The sequence below is a fragment of the Vicugna pacos genome, chromosome 9 (assembly GCF_048564905.1).
Source record: "Vicugna pacos chromosome 9, VicPac4, whole genome shotgun sequence".
Classification (NCBI taxonomy): Eukaryota; Metazoa; Chordata; class Mammalia; order Artiodactyla; family Camelidae; genus Vicugna; species Vicugna pacos.
The window spans coordinates 7,996,644-8,016,042 of record NC_132995.1 but is presented as its reverse complement, the minus strand read 5'-3'; the positions used below and the strand labels follow the sequence as shown (position 1 = coordinate 8,016,042).

Here is a 19,399-nt window from a genome sequence, read left to right as displayed (position 1 = left end):
CCAAGCCCGGCCCGCTCCGGGGTCTATGGGGCCGCTCCTCTGCGCCGCCCCGCCGGCCCCACGCCGTGCCCGGAGCCTGCCCCGCGGCCAGGTAACGAGGCTGTGGGTCTTGCAGGTAGGGGACAACGGTGGCTGACATGGGGGGACGGGGAACTCCTGGGTCCTGGAGGAAAAGAGGACCAGAACTCCAGTGTCCTGGGGGCTAGGGCATCAGAACGCCTGTATCCCGAGGCTGAGGGAAGGGGCGCACGCATGTTTGGATCCTGGATATAAATAGGGGATGGGGGGTTCTGGACGCCAAGGTCTAGGACATTTGGACACCTGGTTGTGAGACTTGGGGGCGGCGTGGATATGGGGGAGAAGGGTGGATCCTGAATACCTAGTCTTGGAGGAATGAAGACCCAATTGAACATGTTCCTGGTTCTGAGGGATCCGGATACCAGGACACCTGGGCCCCGAGTGTCGGGTCCATCCTGAGGGCGTCCTCAGGCTGAGGCTCTGGCCACCGCATCGGGGGTTGAGGCGCGCAAGCCCAGGTCTTCAGGGAGGAAGTTGTGGTTGCCGAGGTTTGGCGGCCCGGACACGTGGCACCACCCTGAGGGGCCGAGAGTGGCCCCTGGGCAGAGCATGGGGTGGGGTCCCTGCCCTCTGCCCCTCTACCTCCTCAGCCCAGCCCGGGAAATAAGCGCACCGCAGATGTGAGGAACCGGACTCCCCAGATGGGCTTGAGGGGGACGGTTCCCCGAGGCAGAGGGCTTTGGGGGCTGGAGCCGGGCTCGCCTGGGCCCCGGCAAGGCGCCCGCCCCCCGCCCGGCTTGGGCATGCTTGGCACGCAGCGCGCGGGCCGGTCGGATCCGTATGCGCGCCGCGTGCGCCTATTGGTATGCGGGAGCCGGCCCGGCGCGGGCGTGAGGCGGGCGCGCTGGCGGGCGGCGCGGGGGAGGCGGCGGCGGGGCACGTCCTCGCCCTGAGCTGAGCCCGGCGCGGTAAGAGCTGCGGACTGTGCAGCGGGGCCTCTAGGGAGGGGAAACTGAGGCACCATCTCCTTGCTGGGACCCTGCGCCCCACGCGGACCTCGGTTTCCCTAGCGGGTGTCCCAGGTGCTCCCGCGGGCACTGAGAGCTGCCTCGCGCTCCTTCCCGCTGCAGGAGACGCGGGTCCCGAGTCCCGCAGGCTGCTCTGAGCCCGCCTGAGCGGGTTCCCGCGGAGATGGCGGCCCCCTACCCCAGCGGCGGAGGCGGAGGCGAGGTCAGATGCGGGGGAGGTCGCGGCGGCAGCGTCCCGTGGGACTTTCTGCCGGGGCTCGCGGTCAAGGCCCCGCCCGGACCCTGGTGAGCAAAGCCCCGCCCCTCGGGCCGTGGCCCCTCCCCCAAGGCGGCGTGCGGGGAGAATTCTCGCTCACTTTCTGCCCCGCCCCTGGGGCTAGGCTTTCTTATCCCGAGTTGGTCCACCTTGATTCTGTTAACACCCACCCCGCACACTTCGCGTTCAGTTCCGAGCCCCCACCTCGGAATTCAGACCCAACATTCTCATCTCTCCCTCTTCCTCCTCTTTCCCCCAGAATTTACACCCAAGGTTCTGTCCCCACGGCCGGGTGTAGAATTCACACTCAGGTCCTGCCTCTACCTCCAGAGTGCTGAATCCACTTCCAACGTCCCTTCCTGTTTCCGAAGCCCTAGGAGGCAGGGCTCGCTCCCAGGCCCCGGGTCCCTGAGCCCTGGGGCCCCGCTGACGCCCCCTCCGCGCCGCCCGCCCAGCCTGCAGGCGCAACGGAAGGAGAAGTCCCGTAACGCGGCGCGCTCGCGGCGCGGAAAGGAGAACCTGGAGTTCTTCGAGCTGGCCAAGCTGCTCCCGCTGCCCGGAGCCATCTCCAGCCAGTTGGACAAGGCGTCCATCGTGCGCCTCAGCGTCACTTACCTCCGCCTGCGCCGCTTCGCCGCTTTGGGAGCGCCGCCCTGGGGTCTACGGACTGCGGGGCCGCCGGCCGGCCTCGGTGAGTGCGCATGCGCGGGGGGGGCGCGGGGGGCGTCCCAACGCTATCCCGGGGGAGCAGGGAAGCCCGGATCTGAGGTGAGCGCCGGCCCTCGCCCCGCTCCTGCACCCGGAGGGAGTATAGGATTTGGAGTCAGATAGACTTTTTTGTGTCCCTATCAGGCAGCCTCTACTGTCTAAGCCTCAGTGTATTCATCTGTAAAACGGGCACACGATGTAGGGATGATTTCATGAATTCTGGCCTAATCAGGGGTCGTACCACTAGAAAATGCTATTATTTTTATTTGAGGAAATGAATCATCATTATTACAAAGGAGACCCACAGTTCTATGGGCGGGACAGAGGGGACTCAGCCTGGGCCTCTTATCCACTCATGGGCAGAAAACCCTCTCACACAGACCTAAGGGAGCACAAGGACTCTGGAGTCCAAATTCCCAGTTTGGGAAAGGAGGGTGACAGGATAATACTGGCAGGTAATTTGATGAGCTTCAGAAAGACAGGTTCCTTGTCCCCACTCGGCCACCCCCCAGCATTATGACCCCGGGCAGGTCGCCTCACTTCTCTGTGCCTCCTTTGTGAAATGGGAATCATGAGGAAGCCCCTTACCCACACCCCCCAAATCCCAGGGCCAAGAGAAGAGATCTACCAGGTGATATGTGTAAAGACCGTGGAGGGAGGGTATAGCTCAGTGGTAGAGTTCCCGCTGAGCATGCACAAGGTCCTGGGTTCAATCCCCAATACCTCCATTAAAAAAAAAAAAAAGAATAAATAAGCCTAATTACCTCCCCGCCAAAAGACCCTGGCCACACCGGGCACAGAGTAAGCAGTCAGTAAATAGCAAGTACTGTTATCGGTGGTTGCCAGCACCTTGATTGAGCACCTGTCCTGAGCCCTCAGGATCCAGCAGGAAACAAACCGGATATAAGTCCCTGCCCTGGACAGGCTGCCATCCTACTGGCCAAGACACAGTAGTGAAATAAACAAGGAAATGCAATCGATAATATGTAAAAATATGTAAAACACAGATATATAGAGGTAGATATCTCCTCTCATTATTATTGACTTTATTATTTTCTAGATACATAGAAATGTTATGTTATTGTTATTACTTCTATTTTATGTTTTATCGCTTTACTCTTATTACTGGAAGAGAGCGAATCGTGTTAATCTGAGGCCACAGGTGACAGGGACAGAGCATCCTAGACTAGTCCCCTACCACCAAGGATTGTCCTTAGGGTGGGGTTGGAAGGGCTCCAATTCCCCTCCTGCCCCGGCCCCTGGGGGGAGAGGGGGAGGGGGAGAGAAAATAGCATTGATTAAGCTCGCAATAAATCACCATTTAAATTTAAATAATCTGGCTTCCCAGGCGGTAATTAGGCGAATTGACTGGCGCGGAGAGAATGCGGCATTAGCGCCGCTGATTACTGTCATTACCTCGAACAACATGTGCGCCGGCGGGGGATAAACATCTTGTCTATTGTCCCCAAGACCCGGGGAGAGAAGGGGAGGGGAACGCTGAGAGAGCCCCCCTGGGCGTCCAGCCTCCCCCTTCCTGCTTGCCTGGATGAGTAATTCTAGGGGGCCGGGGCTCCCTAAGGTCACAGCGCTGAGGTGGCTGACCACCGACTTCAGCAGCCCCCCTGCCAGTAGGAAGGGCGGACAGGACAGTGAGGAGGAGGAGGGGGAGGTACTGCGTGGAGTCCCTCCCTACCCCCTAAAGAAAGAAATTGGAGGCATCTCCTGCTCTACCGGCTCCCCAACAAGAGGCCAAGCACCTGCTCCCATAGTTCAGATGGGGAAACCAAGGACAAGGACTTAGCTTCGTTCAGAGAGCAAAGCATTGTGCCTTCCACTCCCTGAAGAGGAGGGGGCCCCCATATTCCCCTCAAACCTTAGTAGTAATAATATACACGTCAGACTCCGTGTTGAGCACCGTATCCAAATTCACTTGCTGTGGAGGGTATAGCTCAGTGGTAGAGCATGTGCTTGGCATGCAAAAGGGCCTGGGTTCGATACCCAGTACCTCCACTAAAAAAATAATAACAATAATAAATACATGAACGTAATCACCTCCCTCACCAAAAAAAATTCACTTGCTTAATCCTCTCAAAAATCTTCAGAGGGAGGCAATGGGATGTTTCCCATTTTATAGAAGTAGAAAACTGAGACCCAGAGAGGTGAAGCTCTTTGCCCAAGATCACACAGCTGGGAAGGGCCCAGCCAGGATTCAAATTCAGACAGCCTGGCTCCAGAGCCCACCTTTCCAACCACCATATTTAGCATCATGTTTGTTAGGTCTCCAGAGATGGGTCCTACCTTGCAGATCTCTGCCTCTCTTTGGGCCGCACTCAGCTGTCAGTAAAATGGGATGACAGATGTTGAAGTCTAGTGATTGGGAGGTTTTGAGGCTTTGAGTCTGGAGAGGAGATAGCCTTGATCTCATATCAGCATTTGTCTGTTATTCATTCAACAAACACCTAATGAATATCTTCCCTGTGTCAGGCACTGCTCTAGGTGCAGGGGATACAGCAAGGAACAAAGACCCTTCTCCCACTTCCCTGATCTCATCTTTCTGCTCCTCTCACCCTTCAGTTTCCTCTCCAACATGGGCCACCTTGCTCTTCAGAGAAGCATGTTCCCACCTCAGGGCCTTTGCACTTGCTATACCTCACCAGGAACCCCCCTTCCCTTAGAATGTGGGCTCTTTGCTCAGGCCTTCCCTGACCACTCTATTAAAAAGGACAACCTACTGTTCTCAGCACTTCCTGTTTTCCTTTCCTACCTCATTTCTTTCCACAGTACTTATCATCATCTGACACAATGTATTTCTTATTTCTCTTGTTTGTTGTGTGTTTCTCCCCTACAGCACTGTTTGCTGAGCCTAGAATAGTGCCTGGGGCACAGTAAGGGGTCACTAAATATCTGTGACTATAGAACTAGGTGAGGGGAAGGAGGGGGATATCTTAATTCACAGGTCACCACGTGGTCTCTCTGAGAAAGTGACCATTGAGCTGAGTCTGAAAGGAGGTAAGGGAGCAAGCTATGAGAAAAGCTGGAAGTAGAGTGGTCCAGACAGAGGGAACAGTAAGTGCAAAGGCCCTGAGGCAGGCAGCAATCAACTTGCTGGGTGCAGGCCATAGCCATGAGGTCAGAGAGGAGTGAGGCAGGGAACGGTCAGCAGGGCATCTGGGTGGGGGCCATGGGGTGAGAGGTGTTCGGATTCAGGTGATGCAATGGAGGTACAGCCTCAGGACTTGCAGAAAGTGGGTGTGGGTGTGAGAGAAAGTGAGGGTTAAGGTGGGTGGTAAGGAAGTCCCCAGAAGGTTAGAGGTGCCTACAGTAGAGGTTATCTATAGTAATACTGATGAGATAGTCCCAAACTCACCTACTGTGTACTCTGCTGTGTGCCATTTACATGCATAAACTAATTCAGCTCTAGACCCAGACCCATTTCACAGATGCAGCTAGGGAAGTCGAGGCAGAAATGCACCTCATCCTGCCCTCAGGTCTGCTCCCAGAGACAGAGGCAGTCTGATTATGGTAAGGGCTCCCTCTCCCAGACTTCCGAAGGCTGATGAAGTCCCAGCCCTTCATCCCCACTCAGCCAGGGCAGCAAATCCCTCAGGGCAACTGAGAGTGGGAGGCGGAGGGGGCACCCCTGGGAGAGGTCTTGGCTTCCCCCCTCAGTCCCTCACACCCTCTCTGTGTGAGGGGAAGGATGATGACCCCGACAGTTTTTTTCCTCCAGCAGAGGTCAGCTCTGCTCCCACAAGAAACAGCAAATGTTTATTGAATGAATAACTGATGCTGTGGGTTTGGACATGAGGAAGGGACAGATCTGGGAGTAGTGAAGAGCCTCCTGCTGAGTTTGGGGGACACATGGAGTTGAGGGATTTGTGGGAGAGGGGAAGGAACATAAGGGAGAGTCAGAGATTTGGCGGGTTTGGGGGGGACTGGGGGTAATAAGACACATCAGTCAGGAATGGGTGCAGACCCAGGGCTCCTGCCCTGGGGACAGGATGGGGGAACAGCAAATGGCTGAGCCCTCCCCTTCCCGACGTGCCCATTAACGCTGTTAATTGCAGCCGTTCAGTCTGACCTGAGCTGATCCTGTGAGAAGGAAAATGAAGGAATTAGCAAAAATGACAGGGGAAAATTGCGACAATTAGCAGGCGGCATTGTTCCCTCCTGTCACCCGGCTGGTTCCCGCTGCATCTCGGGGGAGGAGTTCCCATCACACACCCTCCCCCCCCCCCCCCCCAGTTATTGTTCCTGGAGTTCCAGGCGGGGGTGGAAAGAGGGTGTGAACAGCCGGGAGGATGTTGGGGGTGCTCTTGGGGGAAGAAGGCGTGGCCTAGACATGGGGGCGGGGGGCGGGGCTCGGGGGCTGTATCCGGATTGGAGAAGGGAAGAGGCGGCGTTTCGCTGCCTGGTGTTTTGATGGTCTGGAAATAACAATAGTAATCACACTATTAATACTGATACGGGCTCTATGTTTCCGAGCACCTGCTGTATGCAGGCCCGCTGTAGGCCCTTTCTGTTCTGTAAGCTGAGTGAATGCTGAACAGCCCTGTGAGGTCCGCCCTCTTAGCAAACCCACTTCACAGAGGGGCAGACTGAGGCACAGAGAAGTGAAGGCACTGGTCCCAGGGAGGGACCGCCCTGGGGTTTGACACCTTACCTGGCCCCTCAGGCCTGCAGCAGCCAGGTGCCTGGGGACCCTGGAAGTCACTGAGTCCTTCACCCAGCTCCCCAGCCTGGGTGCAGACCCCTTGAGGGGTTGGTCTCTGCAGGGTCGGGGGCGGACCCAGGTGGGAACAGGGTCCAGGAACCCAGGGCCTCTGCCCACACCCAGCAGCATGGGTGTCTGGAGCCCCCTGCTCCTGAAGGGGGGAGGGGAGGGGGCGGAGTGGCCTGCGTCCTTGCCTCCCTCCCCTTGGCCATCTGTCTTCCCGCCACTGTCTCTGTAGTTCTCTGTGTTAGTCTCTTCCTCTGTCCCTCCATCTCTTTCTGTTTCTGTCTTTGCCTACCTCAGTCTCAATTTCTCTCTGAGGGCACAGCTGGGCGGTCCTGGTCATGCTGTGTCCCCAGCAGGGCCTGGTGCACTGCTGGTGCTCAGGGAGTCTCTTTCATTGGGGTAAAATTTATATAACCTGAAATTCACCATTTTAAAGTGTGCAGTTCAGCATCACTTAGCACATTCACAGTGATGTGCAACCAGCACTTCTAAGTCCAGGACATTTTCATCACCCTCCAAAAACCCTGTACCCGTTAGGTGTCCCTCCCCATTCCTCCTGCCTCTCCCCGGGCCCCTGGCAACTGCTCATCTGCTTTCAGTCTCTGGATTTGCCTTCTCTGGACAGTTTATGTAAAAGGAATCACTGTGTAGCCTCATGTGCTCGGCTTCTTTCACTTAGCATCATGTTTTTAAAGTTCATCCATGTTGTAGCAGAGATCAGTACTCTGTTGCTTTTCATGGCTGAATAATCTTCCGTTGTATGAATATAGCACATTTTAGTTATCTGTTCATCAGTTAATAGACATTTGGGTTGTTTCCACATTTTGGCTGTTAGGCATAATGCTGCTGTGCACATTCATGTACCAGTATTTGTTAGAGCACCTGTTTTCAATTCTTTGGGGTGTATACCTGGGAGTGAATAGCTGGGTGATTTGGTAAATCTATGTTTCACTTTTTGAGGAATTGCCAAATTATTTTCCAGAGTGGCTCCATCGTTTCACATTCCCACCAGCAAGGCACAGGGGTTCCAATTTCTCAACATCCTCACCAACATATATTTTCTGGGTTTTGTTTTGTTTTAATTCTAGCCATCCTGGTGGGTGTGATCTCTCATTGTGCATTTTGCTAGTGATAATGATGTTGAAAATCTTTTCATGGGCTTATTGGCCATTTATGTATCTTCTTTGGATGAATGTCTATTCGAGTTCTTTGCCCATTTTTAAATTGGGTTGTCGGTCGTTTTGTTGAGTTGTGATGTCCTTATCTCTTTCTCTATTCCTCTATATTTCTGCATGTCTCTCTGTCCATCTATTTGTCTATCTGTCTTTGTCATTCAATATCTCTGTCTCTTTCTGTATCTCTCTCTCTGTATCTGTCTCTCCTTTTCTGCCTCCTCATCCTTCGGATCTGAGCTTAAATGCCCCTCCTTCAACAGGCCTTACCACATTCTTCTTTATTTCACACCACCTATTTGATTCTTTATAGCACTGGCCACAAATGACAGTTCTATATTTGTTCATTTCTTGCTCATTTATATCTGCCCTGGCCTAGGTAGCCTGTGAGGGCACAGCTGGGCTGTCCTGGTCACGTTGTGTCCCCAGCAGGGCCTCGTGCACTGCTGATGCTCAGTGAGTTTGCCAAATGACTGACTGGATGGATGAATGAATGAATGAACAAAAGAATCCCTTTCTGCTTCCCCTGGTATCTTTCCGTCTCAGTTTCTCTGTCTGTCCCGCCCACCCCTGCCTCACCCATGCCTCTCCACACCCCAAGTCTCTCTCTGACAGGTCCCAGGGCCCCCCCATACCCCAAGTTGGCTACAGGACTGGGGAGAAGAGAGGGAGATCTGTAACCCGGCTCCCTCGGGCGCTGCCCAGAAGGCGCGGGGTGGGTGGAGGGGTCAGCCAAACCTACAGACCCTGGCCTAACCCCTCCCTCTGCCCCCAGCCCCAGGCCGCAGGGGCCCCGTGGCGCTGGTCTCCGAAGTCTTTGAGCAGCACCTGGGCGGACACATCTTGCAGGTGAGGCCCCTTCCCTGCCTGCTGCTCCTTGCTGTCACCTGGTGGCCGCGCCCGGGAACGGCACCCTTTTCTCCATCTTCTGTCCCGTGGAGAACCGGGAGGCAGAATGCTGGGGACCCCCTCCTGCCTGCACCTCCCAAGTGCCAGTGAAGCTCTTTACCTCAGAATAATCCATCCGAGGCGGAGATCCAGATTTCAGAACCTCTCACAGATGCCAGGCCCTCCTCTCCCTGTTCTCTGTCTCTCCTGACTCTAGTCCCTGGACGGCTTCGTGTTTGCCTTGAACCAGGAAGGGAAGTTCCTCTACATCTCAGAGACAGTCTCCATTTACCTGGGTCTCTCACAGGTAAGGAGCAGCCGCAGCAGACTGCCTGGACTGGCTCAGCCACCATCTCCCTTGCTGGCCCCTCTCTCTCCTGGCCTCACCATCCCAGCATGAAAAGTGGACTGGATCTTTGGTTCCCAAAGTGTGTTCCTTGGAACCCCACATGGCACCTAACATGGCTCCTCCTCCCAGGCAGAGGAGGGTTATTAAATAGGTTGATTTGACGAAAACAAATTAGCAGGAAGACCAGTTTGCCAGTGGGTGGTTGCCAAATGTATGTTATTTACCAAAACTTGTTTCTTCGTAACGGTTTTAAAGGATTACAGCAGTTTGTGTTGGAAGGGCTTGGGTTTGGCCAGTTTGGAAGATTTTCAGTGGCATCCTTGACTGCCTTGCGTTTTGCCTGGATTTCACCCTGCTGTTTTCTGCCCCAGCTCCTGGAAGCTGGTGGCTGATAGGTAAAAGGAGGGCTCGGAGAAGCCAAAAGCTCCCTGGAGTCCTGGCTCCCTGTGGCATCTTAGGCCTTGTCTAATCCAATTAAAACCAATTGCTATCAACTTTTGTCATTTTTACAAAGATCTGACAAATGGTAAATTTAGAAGAGTCAGTGTATTGGTATCGGGCCTTGGTGAGAAGCTCTTCAGTGAGCTCCTGGAGATTCCTGGAGCAGGAAGACCCTGATGGAAGGGGAGTATGGAAAAAATGAAGGGGGAGAGGAGGAGTCAGGGAAAGGCTTGAAGCTGGTATGGGAGAGGGTTTAATGAATGAGGGATAGAGTGAAGCATGTGACCCCAAGTCCAGGGACAGTGGGAACCATGGAGGTTTCTGAGAGGAGGAAGGCCATGATCAGACGGGTATTTGTGTAGGGTCTGAAGGCCAGAAGACCGGTGAGGATGCTGGGACAGGAACACAGCAGGGAGAAGATGGGCACCCAGATTGAGGGAGGTGTGGAGAGAAGGGGGCTGCCACGAGAGATTTGAGGGGTGAATTCAATGTAAAAGTCCATTGGATTAAAAGGTTCTAACTCTAAAGAGCTTGAAAACCATTCCATTGCTTGTGTCCTGGTTTCCATTTCTGCTAGGACATCCTGTAAGTCATTTCAGGGCACAGTTGTTTGCAGTCTAGGGGTGAGAGTAAGCAGGCGCTGGGTAAATGGAGGCTTTGATGCCCACCCCCTACACAGCTTCTTAATAGCATAGGCAAGGGCAGAAAATCCTTAATAATCACTGGGTTTGAAGTGGGAGGGCACGTGAAGGCCCTAAACTTGTATCCTCCTTTAAAAAGATTAAGCAAAGAAAAAAAATTTCCTAATGCAAACACAAGACTGGTGTGAAACACAGCTGTATGTAGGTGAGTGAGCCTGAGGCAGAAATGGGCTCACGGGTGACCGTGAGCACACCTCTCCCACCCCTGCACCCCCCTCCTTCGCCTGCAGGTGGAGCTGACAGGCAGCAGTGTCTTCGACTACATCCATCCCGGGGACCACTCTGAGGTGCTGGAGCAACTGGGGCTGCGGGCCCCGACCCCGGGGCCCCCCACCCCACCATCCATCCTCTCCTCTTCTTCCTCTTCCTCATCTTCCTCCTCGCTTGCGGATACCCCTGAGATTGGTAATTCCCAGGGCCCCCAAAGAATGAGGCCTGAGGGTGGACTGGGATGCTGGGGACAATGTATCCAGCTATGTCTTGTTTATACGAAGTGCTCTCATTAGAGTTGTGCAAAGCAAGTTTTTGCAAAATGAATCAGAGTCTAAACTGATGCTGCGAGATGTGGCTCCCTAAAATTGCATAAGCTCCCTATGATTGTCTGGATCCCCAAGATTTGAGCTTTAGAAAGACCCCTCTGGCTGCGAAGTGGACGTGGGTGCCTGATGGGACCAGGCTTTGGTAAATAATAAAGGGCATAACGCGTGCTTATTGGGCATTTACACGTGCCCTGCCTTTAAGTGCCTTTTATTAAATCCAAACCACAATCCCACGAAGCAGGGACTACTACTCTCTCCATTTGCAGAGGAGGAACCTGAGGCACAGCACAGAGAGGTTAAGTGTCGACGATTACACAGCTATAAGTGGGTGAGCTGGACTCCAGCCCAGGTTCTCTGATCTAATCTTTCTCTCCCATGAAAAATTCCACTCCATGTTGGGGAAGGAGGGTGTTGGAGATAACCCTGAACGTTCCTTTTTGCTCTGAGTTACTGGGGTGCTGAAGTTAACCTTCCTGTAAAAAGCTTTTCTTATGTGGGTTCTGCTTAATACCCAGAACCGTCTGACCAACTATCAGCAGTGCTTGCAAGCCTGGGGAGATGTTTGTGACACGTGTGGGACTACTGGGGACTGTGATTATATTTATACCTTAGTTTCAGGCACAGGGTCATCTGGGTGTGAGTATATTTATAAGACTGTATCACGGGGTTTATAGAATAACCTGATTTTTTGTTTTAAAGGGAGGTACTGGGGATTGAACCCAGGACCTTGTGCATGCTAAGCCTGTGCTCTACCACTGAGCTCTACCACCCCCTGTAGAATAATCTGTATTTGCGATCTTTTTTGTTGCTGTAGCCTGAGCCCCTACTCTGTGCCCAGCCCTGTGCTGGGCAGGGCTGGGGACACAGTGGTGACAAGAGCTGCAGCCCCACCTTCCCAGGGCTCACAGTCTAGTGGGGGAGACTGACCTGTCCCCAGAAAGTGATGACCTGGCGTGAGCAGGGCTCTGGTAGGAGACGCCAAAGGGGCAGCTGACCCAGCTTTGGGGTCATGAGGACTTCATGGAGGAGAGGTGTAACCTGAGACCTGAGGTTGTGGCTGGAGATGATGTCAGGAGGAGCTGGGTTTTCTCCCAAGGGTACTAGGGGGCCATGGCAGTTTCAGGGCAGAGGAGGGACAGGGTCAGATCTTAACTTTAGAAAAGACTCAGCTGGGTATGATGTCAGTGTGCTTGTAAGTGTGTCTGCATGACTGTGGTCCTGACCCTGTGGCAGGTTAGCTCTGCAGAGGGCAGGGGTGGCCTGTGTGTCCTCTTCAGGACCCCATAACCTTCCTTCATTCTCTGCACCAGAAACCAGCCCCACTGAGGTGCCCCCCTCCTCCCGGATCCAGGAGCGTTCTTTCTTCATCCGCATGAAATCCACCCTCACCAAGAGGGGGCTGCATGTCAAGGCCTCTGGGTACAAGGTGGGTGTAAGCTCTCTATCCCAGCCTCTGACTCCCACACTCCCTCCCCGACCTGAGGAATGCGACTGTATTCCTGCCAGCTCTGTCCCTGTGCCCCAGCCCCTGGTCAGAGCCAGGCCCCCTGGCCAGGTTGGGGTACCCCTCCCCGGGCCCCGCCCACCCCTCCAACCGCGCATGCTGCCTGCAGGTCATCCATGTGACCGGTCGCCTTCGGGCCCGTGCCCTGGGCCTTGTGGCCCTCGGCCACACGCTGCCCCCAGCCCCGCTGGCTGAGCTGCCGCTACACGGACACATGATCGTCTTCCGACTCAGCCTGGGTCTCACCATCCTTGCTTGTGAGAGCAGGTACCGGGGTTGGGGGCTGAGGCGGGCAGATGGGGGTGCACGGGAGAGGGGGGCTAGACGGAAAGTCAGACGGGCAAGGGGGCTGTGGGCTGAGGCCCTGCGGAGCCGCAAGAGCAGCAGAGGGTCCGGGAGACTGGAAGAGGGAGCGAAGGCGGAGGCTGGGCCGGGGCCTCTGAGGATGGAGGCAGGGCAGTGCCCGATTCTCAGGCGCAGGCCCTCCCTTCCCGGCTCCCTTCCGCAGAGCTCCGCCCTCCCCTGAGCCCATTTCTTTCCAGGTCTCCCGTCTCCCATCTCTTTTCCAGTCTGTCTCCTGCACCATGTAGTAGAATAGTCTCCATGCTCTGGGCACCTCCGGAGTGTCCGGACCACCCCACACCCCACGCGCAGGAGTGCCATCTGTTTGATGCCCATTGCTGCCCTAGGAGGGACACTATTAATTTAAACATTCTCTGCCCATTTTACAGAGGGAAAAACTGAGGCTCCGAGCACTCCAGAGCAAGGGTTTGAACCCTGAGTGATTCTGGAGCCAACCTGGCCTCTTTCTCCCCACCCCATGGTCCCGGACCCCTTCTCTCCCCTTCTCTGTGTCCCCTGTCCTCAGAGTCAGCGACCACATGGACCTGGGACCCTCAGAGCTAGTGGGCCGCAGCTGCTACCAGTTTGTCCATGGACAGGATGCAACAAGGATCCGCCAAAGCCACCTGGACTGTGAGAACCCCTCACCCTAGACCTGAGCACCTCCGCCTGCCCCGCTCCCTGGAAGTCCTTCTCTGGGGCTGACCACAGTCCCTCCTGCTGCCAACTCCAGGGGCTCAACTCAGCACAGGAAGAGCAGCAAGGAGACTCTGAGCAACAGCTCAGGCTGAGGGGTGGGAGTAAGGGGACAGTGGGTTTTCTCTGACCCACCCTTCAAAGTCCAGGGGCCTTGCTACCAGGTTACCTCTCAGTCTTTCTGACTCGGGCTCTCTCTGTCTCCTTCTCTGTACTTTGCCTTTCTCTTCTCCCCACCGTCCCACCTTCTGTTTCCCTGTCACCCTCTCTCTGTACCTGCCTCCTCTCTGCCTGTCTCCCTGTCCACGTCTCTCCCTCTGCCTGTCTGCCCGTTCGCCCATCTCTCCTCTGACTGCCTCACCCTATCCTGCCCCGACCCCATCCCTTCCGATCTCTCCCGGTCCCTGGGCCCAGTGCTCGACAAGGGTCAGGTGATGACTGGTTACTACCGTTGGCTGCAGCGCGCCGGGGGCTTCGTGTGGCTGCAGTCTGTGGCCACTGTGGCTGTGAGCGGGAAGAGCCCTGGAGAGCGCCACGTGCTCTGGGTCAGCTACGTGCTCAGGTGAGGGCTGCGCCCCCTCCTCTCTCACAGGGAGCTCGGAACTCCCTCCAGAAGATTCTGCCAGCTCTCCCCATCTCTGGGTGGGAGCTCTTTCGGGAAGGCTTCTAGAAAAGGACCAGCCCAGAGGGTTTTTAAAACATGAAGGGGAGGCGTCCAGTGAGAGTAAAGGCTTGGATGTGGAATGACTTTCTTGCAGGAGGCAGGGGTGTGGTGGGATGGGGAGGGAGTGACAACCCCTTCTAGGGAGAAGGAGGCAGATGCAAAGCGACCTCAGGCCTAGGTTGCATCTAGGGCACTGGGGAGCCATGGCAGGCTCTTACCAGAGGACAGCCACCACAGAGCAGAGCAACTGATGGAAAGGAGCTAGAGGTGGGAAGGACATTTCAGGCTGAGGGCACAGCATAGGCAAAGGCTCAGAGCCACACTGGACTCATCTGAGGAACTAAAGACAGTGCTTCAGGCTGGAATACAGAGTCGAAGCTAAGGATGGTGGGGTCACTGGGGAGCCATGGGAGGGTTTAGAGCTGAAAGAGTCACAGCCAAATCTGCTGTTTGGAAAGACTGCTCTGGTTGCCATGAAGAGGGAAGTCTAAAGAACAAGACAGGGGAGGCAGCCATCTGGCCACCTCTGGCTTTACTGGGCCCAGATCCAGGCCTCTGAGAGGAGCAGCAGGTTTGGAAGGAAGGTACTGAGGCTGGATGAGCATGAGGTGCCCAGGGACACTTATATGGTGACATCCAGGCAGCCACGGACTGCAAAGGTCTGGTCACAGGAGACAAGGCCACGCTGGGCTAGAAGCCACCTTAGAGTTTGGGGTTCAATGATGAGGCCTAAGGGCCTTGGGAGGGGGCTCCCCATTCACTGTGAGGGGAGGCATCTACACTCCGGGGTGAGGGAAAGCCTACACTCACAAAACTGGCGGGCAGGAGGGTGTCTACCCTCACCAGAGGCTGGGTGGCCCAGGACCCCAGCTCCCAATCCCATCTGTCTTGTCCCAGCCAAGCCGAGGGGGGCCAGACACCTCTGGACGCCTTCCAGCTTCCGGCCAGTGTGGCCTGTGAGGACGCATCCAGCCCGGAGCCAGAGCCCACAGGTGAGACCCACCCCACCCCACCCCAGCCCCTGGGAGGCTCTGGGCCGCCTCTGGGACCTGTGCTGCCCTGTGCGGGAGCCACTAGCTTCACACGTGGCTATTTATAGTACAATTAAAGTTAAAATTCCATTTTCTCAGTGTTGTACTTGCCACACATGAAGAGCTCAGTAGCCATTTGTGGTCAGGGCAGACGTGGAATGCTTCTGCCCTCAAAAAAGTCCTATTGGACAGCATGGGTCCAGACTGGAGTCTCCCAGTCCCCTCCCTGCTGTCCCGCTTTGTGGTAGGGGCTTTCCCACACCCGGGGGTGGCTAGCAGCATCCTCAACTTCTACCCACTAGAATCCAGGAGCATCTTCCTCCCCAGTTGTGACAATCAAAAATGTCTCCAGACCTCGCCAAATGCCCCCTGAGAGGACAAAACTGCCCCAGCATGTCTAAACTGCTGAGCGCAGCTCCATTCCACAGATAGGAAGACTGAGGGCTGGGCATACGCACACACGGTGCCCTTCAGAATCTTCCTCTTCCAGAGCCAGAGCCTCCAGTGGAAGGAAAGCAGGCCACCCACCCAGACGAGGACAAGGCCCCCCCACCTCGGGGCAAACTCATCAAAGTGGAGCCCCGTCCTGGGGAGACTGAAGACCTGGAGGACAGTGGGGATGAGGAGCTGCCAGGCCACCTGGCCATGCCCAGGCCTGAGTTCACATCCGTCATCCGGGCGGGGGCCCTGAAGCAGGACCTGGTGGGGCCTTGGGGCCTGGCGCCTCCTGGGGACCCCCCACCTTCCCTCCTGCATGCGGGCTTCCTGCCCCCTGTCATGCGGGGCCTGTGCGCACCCGGCACCATCCGCTACGGCCCTGCCGAGCTGGGCCTCGTGTACCCACACCTACAGAGGCTGGGCCCCGGCCCTGCGCTCCCGGAAGCCTTCTACCCTGCCCTGGGCCTGCCATACCCGGGGCCCCTGGGCACCAGGGTGCAGCGGAAGGGGGACTGAGGACTGGACCAGCTGGACCGTGGGGGAAGGGTGGGGACCCCAAGGGGACAGGGCTCTCAGCCCCAGTGAAATAAAGGCCTGCTCCCCCTCTGTGGATCGTCTCCGGGGCCATGGAGCACCTCTCCTTTCTTTTCTCCTGAGTTGGTTATCTCCATCTGCCCCCAGCACCCTCCAGCCCGTCCATCCTCCGTCGCTCAGCATCTCCTGCAACAGCAACCATCACTCGGAATCTGGAGCGAGGCAAGGGTCAGGTTTTAATATCCTGGTTCTCGGGCCCGGGCTGTCCAGCGCCCGGCCGTTCCCCGCGGCCCTGTGGCTCACTCGGGCGGCGGCCGGCCCGCTTCATCGGGCCCTTCCGCAGTCGCCGACCCGTCGTCCTCAGGCACCAGTTCCACATCCAGCTCCAACTGGCCCATGTAGAGGCCGACAGCACAAGCCCAGAGCAGGCCGGCGGCCAGCACGGCCCCCACGCCTGCCGCCGCGCCCCCCAGCGAGAGCTGCATGGGCCCCCGCAGCGCTGCCAGGCCCACCACGTAGGAGGCACCGCCCCACACCACACACAGGCCGCCCAGCAGGAAGAAGCCTGTGGGACAGAGCGGGGCCAGGGTCAGGGGACTGAGATGGAGTTAGAAAGGGGATGGAGCAAACTCAAGTGCAGGGTAGGTAGAGGTCAGGAGTAGTACAGAGCCAAGGTCGGGGGCACGAGATAGAATCAGGCAGTGTCTAGGGCTTGGAGGCAGGCTCCAGGATCAGAGGAGGTGTGAGGGGCTGGTCTGAGAGCAAAGATAAGGTCGAAGGGGCAGGGGTGGGACCGGCCTGGGGCAGGGGCAGGGGCAGGGTGATGGGCAGGGACTAGGTAGGACCCTCATCTTTGTTAAGTCAGTTTGGAAACGGGGAGGACCCACAGCCCTGCCCTGAGCTACCGTCTCAGGTGCATCCAGTGCCCATGAGGTAGGGACAGGGTGGGTGGAAAGGCCTTTTTCCTTCGGGGAAGAATGAGGGGTTCTAGCTACATTTACTCTGGGAAAGTGATGGGATGGGGCAGGAGAGAGGCCACATGCATGGGGCAGGGTGAGGGTGGGGGTCTACCTTCCCCAGTGGGGGAGGGAGCACTCACACTCCCTAGTGGGCGTGGGAGTGGGATCTGCACTCACCATAGGCGGCCTCCCGACCCATGTCACTCTGCATGAAGGAGATGACCCCGATGCCTGATGCCAGGAGGCCATTGCGGAACCAGGAAAGGAAGGCTGGAGGGAAAGGGGATGGGGGACGAGAAATCAGCAACAGCCGAAACCCTACCCCCAAGACCCTCACGCCCCAGCCCAGTCAAATTGGGGATCTCTTCTTGCTACTACCCTGTCCGGCCCAAACTCTCACCTTGTCCTGGCTGTTCCCCCACCTAACCCTGTTCCCCCAAACTCTCTCTCATCTCCATCTGTGAGCCCCTCCCGCCCAAACTCTGTAACACTAAAGGTTTATGGCAGTCTGCAGAATCTGGAGGAGGATCCAAAATTGCAGAACCTAATCTGAGGACAGGAAGATCCCAAGACATCGTCTTGGTCAATGTCCTCCTCACATGTGTATCCCCATGGGCCAGGCCCTCATTTCTTTCTCGGACCTCCCGACATATTGTTAGCTTCCCACTTCCTCAGGTCTCTCTCCAGCTTCCCCCTTCAGTTTTCTGCAACTTCACTGTCTACTACCGGGTATGCTCCTCCTTTATGTCATTCATATCCATTCAAGTCCCTGGTGCGGCACTAACAGGGCTAGTCCAGTTACACCTATTCCACCCCGTAACTAGAAGACTAGTCCTCTCCAATCGGGACCCCCACCCACCCCATTGGAGGCCCTGCCCCCTACAGCCAGGGTCACCTCGCCCTCCAATCAGCCCAGAGCTTTTCTTCTATTGGTTGTTACCTCTTCCAATCCGGAACTTCCCCCCTCTTCTGCAGAGATCCACACTCCCGCCTTATGCAGAGTGGTAGCCTCTTTCATCCGAATTGGTCCCTCCAACGAGGGCCCCTCTTGTAGGCAACTCCCTCGCCCTTAGCCCTCTTTGGAAGCCTCTCTAATCCAGACGCAGTTTTATAAGGCTGCCTCTCCTAGCCCGACCAAACTCTCCAATCCCTACTGCACCCCTTTAACCAGACCCACGGTCCCATCTGCAAACCCTTCTCCTATGCGGGCAGACTGCGCTCTTGCAGCCAGCGCTTCCCTGCACTTACGCGGAAGCCGTTCTCCCTCCTGAGCCAGGGCCCTGTTTCCAGCAGAAGTCCCACCACCATCCTCCACTCGCGCGCGCTGGCCGCTCTGCTATGCGGTACCCTCTCTCCCATCCCGGACGACCCCAGCCCCAGCCCCAGACCTGTCTCATGCGCTTTCCGGAGGAGCCAGGCGTCTGCGCGGTCCAGCTCGGACACGGGCGGCGGCGAAGCCCCGGCTCGGGGGCCGTGGCCGGGGGCGAAGGACCCCCGGGCTCCCCCGCTCCGGGGCCGCGGAGGCGGCAGCAGCGCCCCCCGGAAGCGGAGTCGGGCAAGGCGGGCAGCCCGAGCCCACCACCAGCCGCCTCCCATGGTTCTCACTTCGGCCGCGGCGCACCGCACCGCACCATGGGCCGCCCGTAGGCTGAAGCACACGTCACTCAGGCTTAAAGGCTCATCTATTGGTTGTATGCGCGCCACTCAGGCCCGCTACGCACTGTCCATTGGTCGAAAGGCGGTGATCCCTCCTCTGTCATCCGTGCCGGTACTGCGCGTCTCACCTTGCTTCTAGGGCTGGACTTCGAATCCCAGTGTTCATTGCGCGGGAGGAAAGCCGGTCTTCGGAAGCCGTAGGCGCGATGTCTGCCGGGACTTGTAGTTTTTTTTAAATAATGTTCCTTCTAATGGCCAAAAAACAAAAAATAAAACTGGTAGTGCTTAATGTAGAACCTTTGCGAAATCTCAAAGAGCACAGAAGAGAAAGTAAAACTCAACATTAATCTTACCAATGCTAATATTTTGTTGTACTTCTGTCCCCGCCTCTTTTGTAGGAGAGTGTAAAACATTTGCCATTTGAAAAATTAATTTTTTCTCATGTAACAATCAATCGTGAACATTAACTGGTGGCACTGAATATTTTTCCACGGCATTTTTTTTATTTTAAAAGTGTTATTTATTTTGAACATGGTACAAGATACAAAATTTACAAAACAGTCTAATGAAAAGTAATTCACATCCCATGCCCCCCGCCAGTCTCATACAGCATCAAGTTTAATGGTTGATACCCATGCATTATAAGGACGTACCACAAGTGATCCCAAGCCAGTTTTCCCTGCTATAAACTAATGTAGTTTTCTTTTAGGTCTAAACCTATGCCTGGGTGGAGAGGGACTTGATCTCACTGGTCA

At 56.1% G+C, this 19,399-nt stretch overlaps 2 protein-coding genes and 1 non-coding gene across 3 annotated transcripts; 2 read left to right on the top strand and 1 right to left on the bottom strand.

The window, feature by feature from the left end:
- The first annotated feature begins 1,209 nt into the window (after positions 1-1,209).
- Positions 1,210-16,105, top strand: NPAS1 (neuronal PAS domain protein 1). Its single transcript, XM_072968757.1, has 11 exons — positions 1,210-1,331; positions 1,758-1,993; positions 8,678-8,751; positions 9,008-9,097; positions 10,512-10,686; positions 12,131-12,246; positions 12,434-12,591; positions 13,193-13,299; positions 13,777-13,924; positions 14,924-15,018; positions 15,548-16,105. Exons 1-11 carry the CDS (start codon positions 1,210-1,212, stop codon positions 16,009-16,011), a joined length of 1,785 nt encoding a protein of 594 aa, XP_072824858.1. The 3' UTR covers positions 16,012-16,105.
- Positions 3,948-4,020, top strand: TRNAA-GGC (transfer RNA alanine (anticodon GGC)). The gene has a single exon. It is a non-coding gene; the product is annotated as a tRNA-Ala (tRNA).
- A 137-nt stretch (positions 16,106-16,242) lies between the features above and the next one.
- Positions 16,243-18,658, bottom strand: TMEM160 (transmembrane protein 160). Its single transcript, XM_072968756.1, has 3 exons — positions 18,377-18,658; positions 17,166-17,258; positions 16,243-16,594 (listed from the first exon to the last, which is right to left on the bottom strand). Exons 1-3 carry the CDS (start codon positions 18,582-18,584, stop codon positions 16,329-16,331), a joined length of 567 nt encoding a protein of 188 aa, XP_072824857.1. The 5' UTR covers positions 18,585-18,658; the 3' UTR covers positions 16,243-16,328.
- Positions 18,659-19,399: the final 741 nt, after the last annotated feature.

Excerpts from the sequence above, each read along its gene's own strand:
- TMEM160 (XM_072968756.1), bottom strand. The coding sequence starts at position 18,584 with ATGGGAGGCGGCTGGTGGTGGGCTCGGGCTGCCCGCCTTGCCCGACTC. Across the intron at positions 17,259-18,376 it reads CCGGAAAGCGCATGAGACAG|CCTTCCTTTCCTGGTTCCGC; the intron begins GTCTGGGGCTGG and ends CTTTCCCTCCAG. Across the intron at positions 16,595-17,165 it reads GGGTCGGGAGGCCGCCTATG|GCTTCTTCCTGCTGGGCGGC; the intron begins GTGAGTGCAGAT and ends TCTGTCCCACAG.
- NPAS1 (XM_072968757.1), top strand. The coding sequence starts at position 1,210 with ATGGCGGCCCCCTACCCCAGCGGCGGAGGCGGAGGCGAGGTCAGATGC. Across the intron at positions 1,994-8,677 it reads GGGGCCGCCGGCCGGCCTCG|CCCCAGGCCGCAGGGGCCCC; the intron begins GTGAGTGCGCAT and ends CTCTGCCCCCAG. Across the intron at positions 9,098-10,511 it reads TTTACCTGGGTCTCTCACAG|GTGGAGCTGACAGGCAGCAG; the intron begins GTAAGGAGCAGC and ends CTTCGCCTGCAG.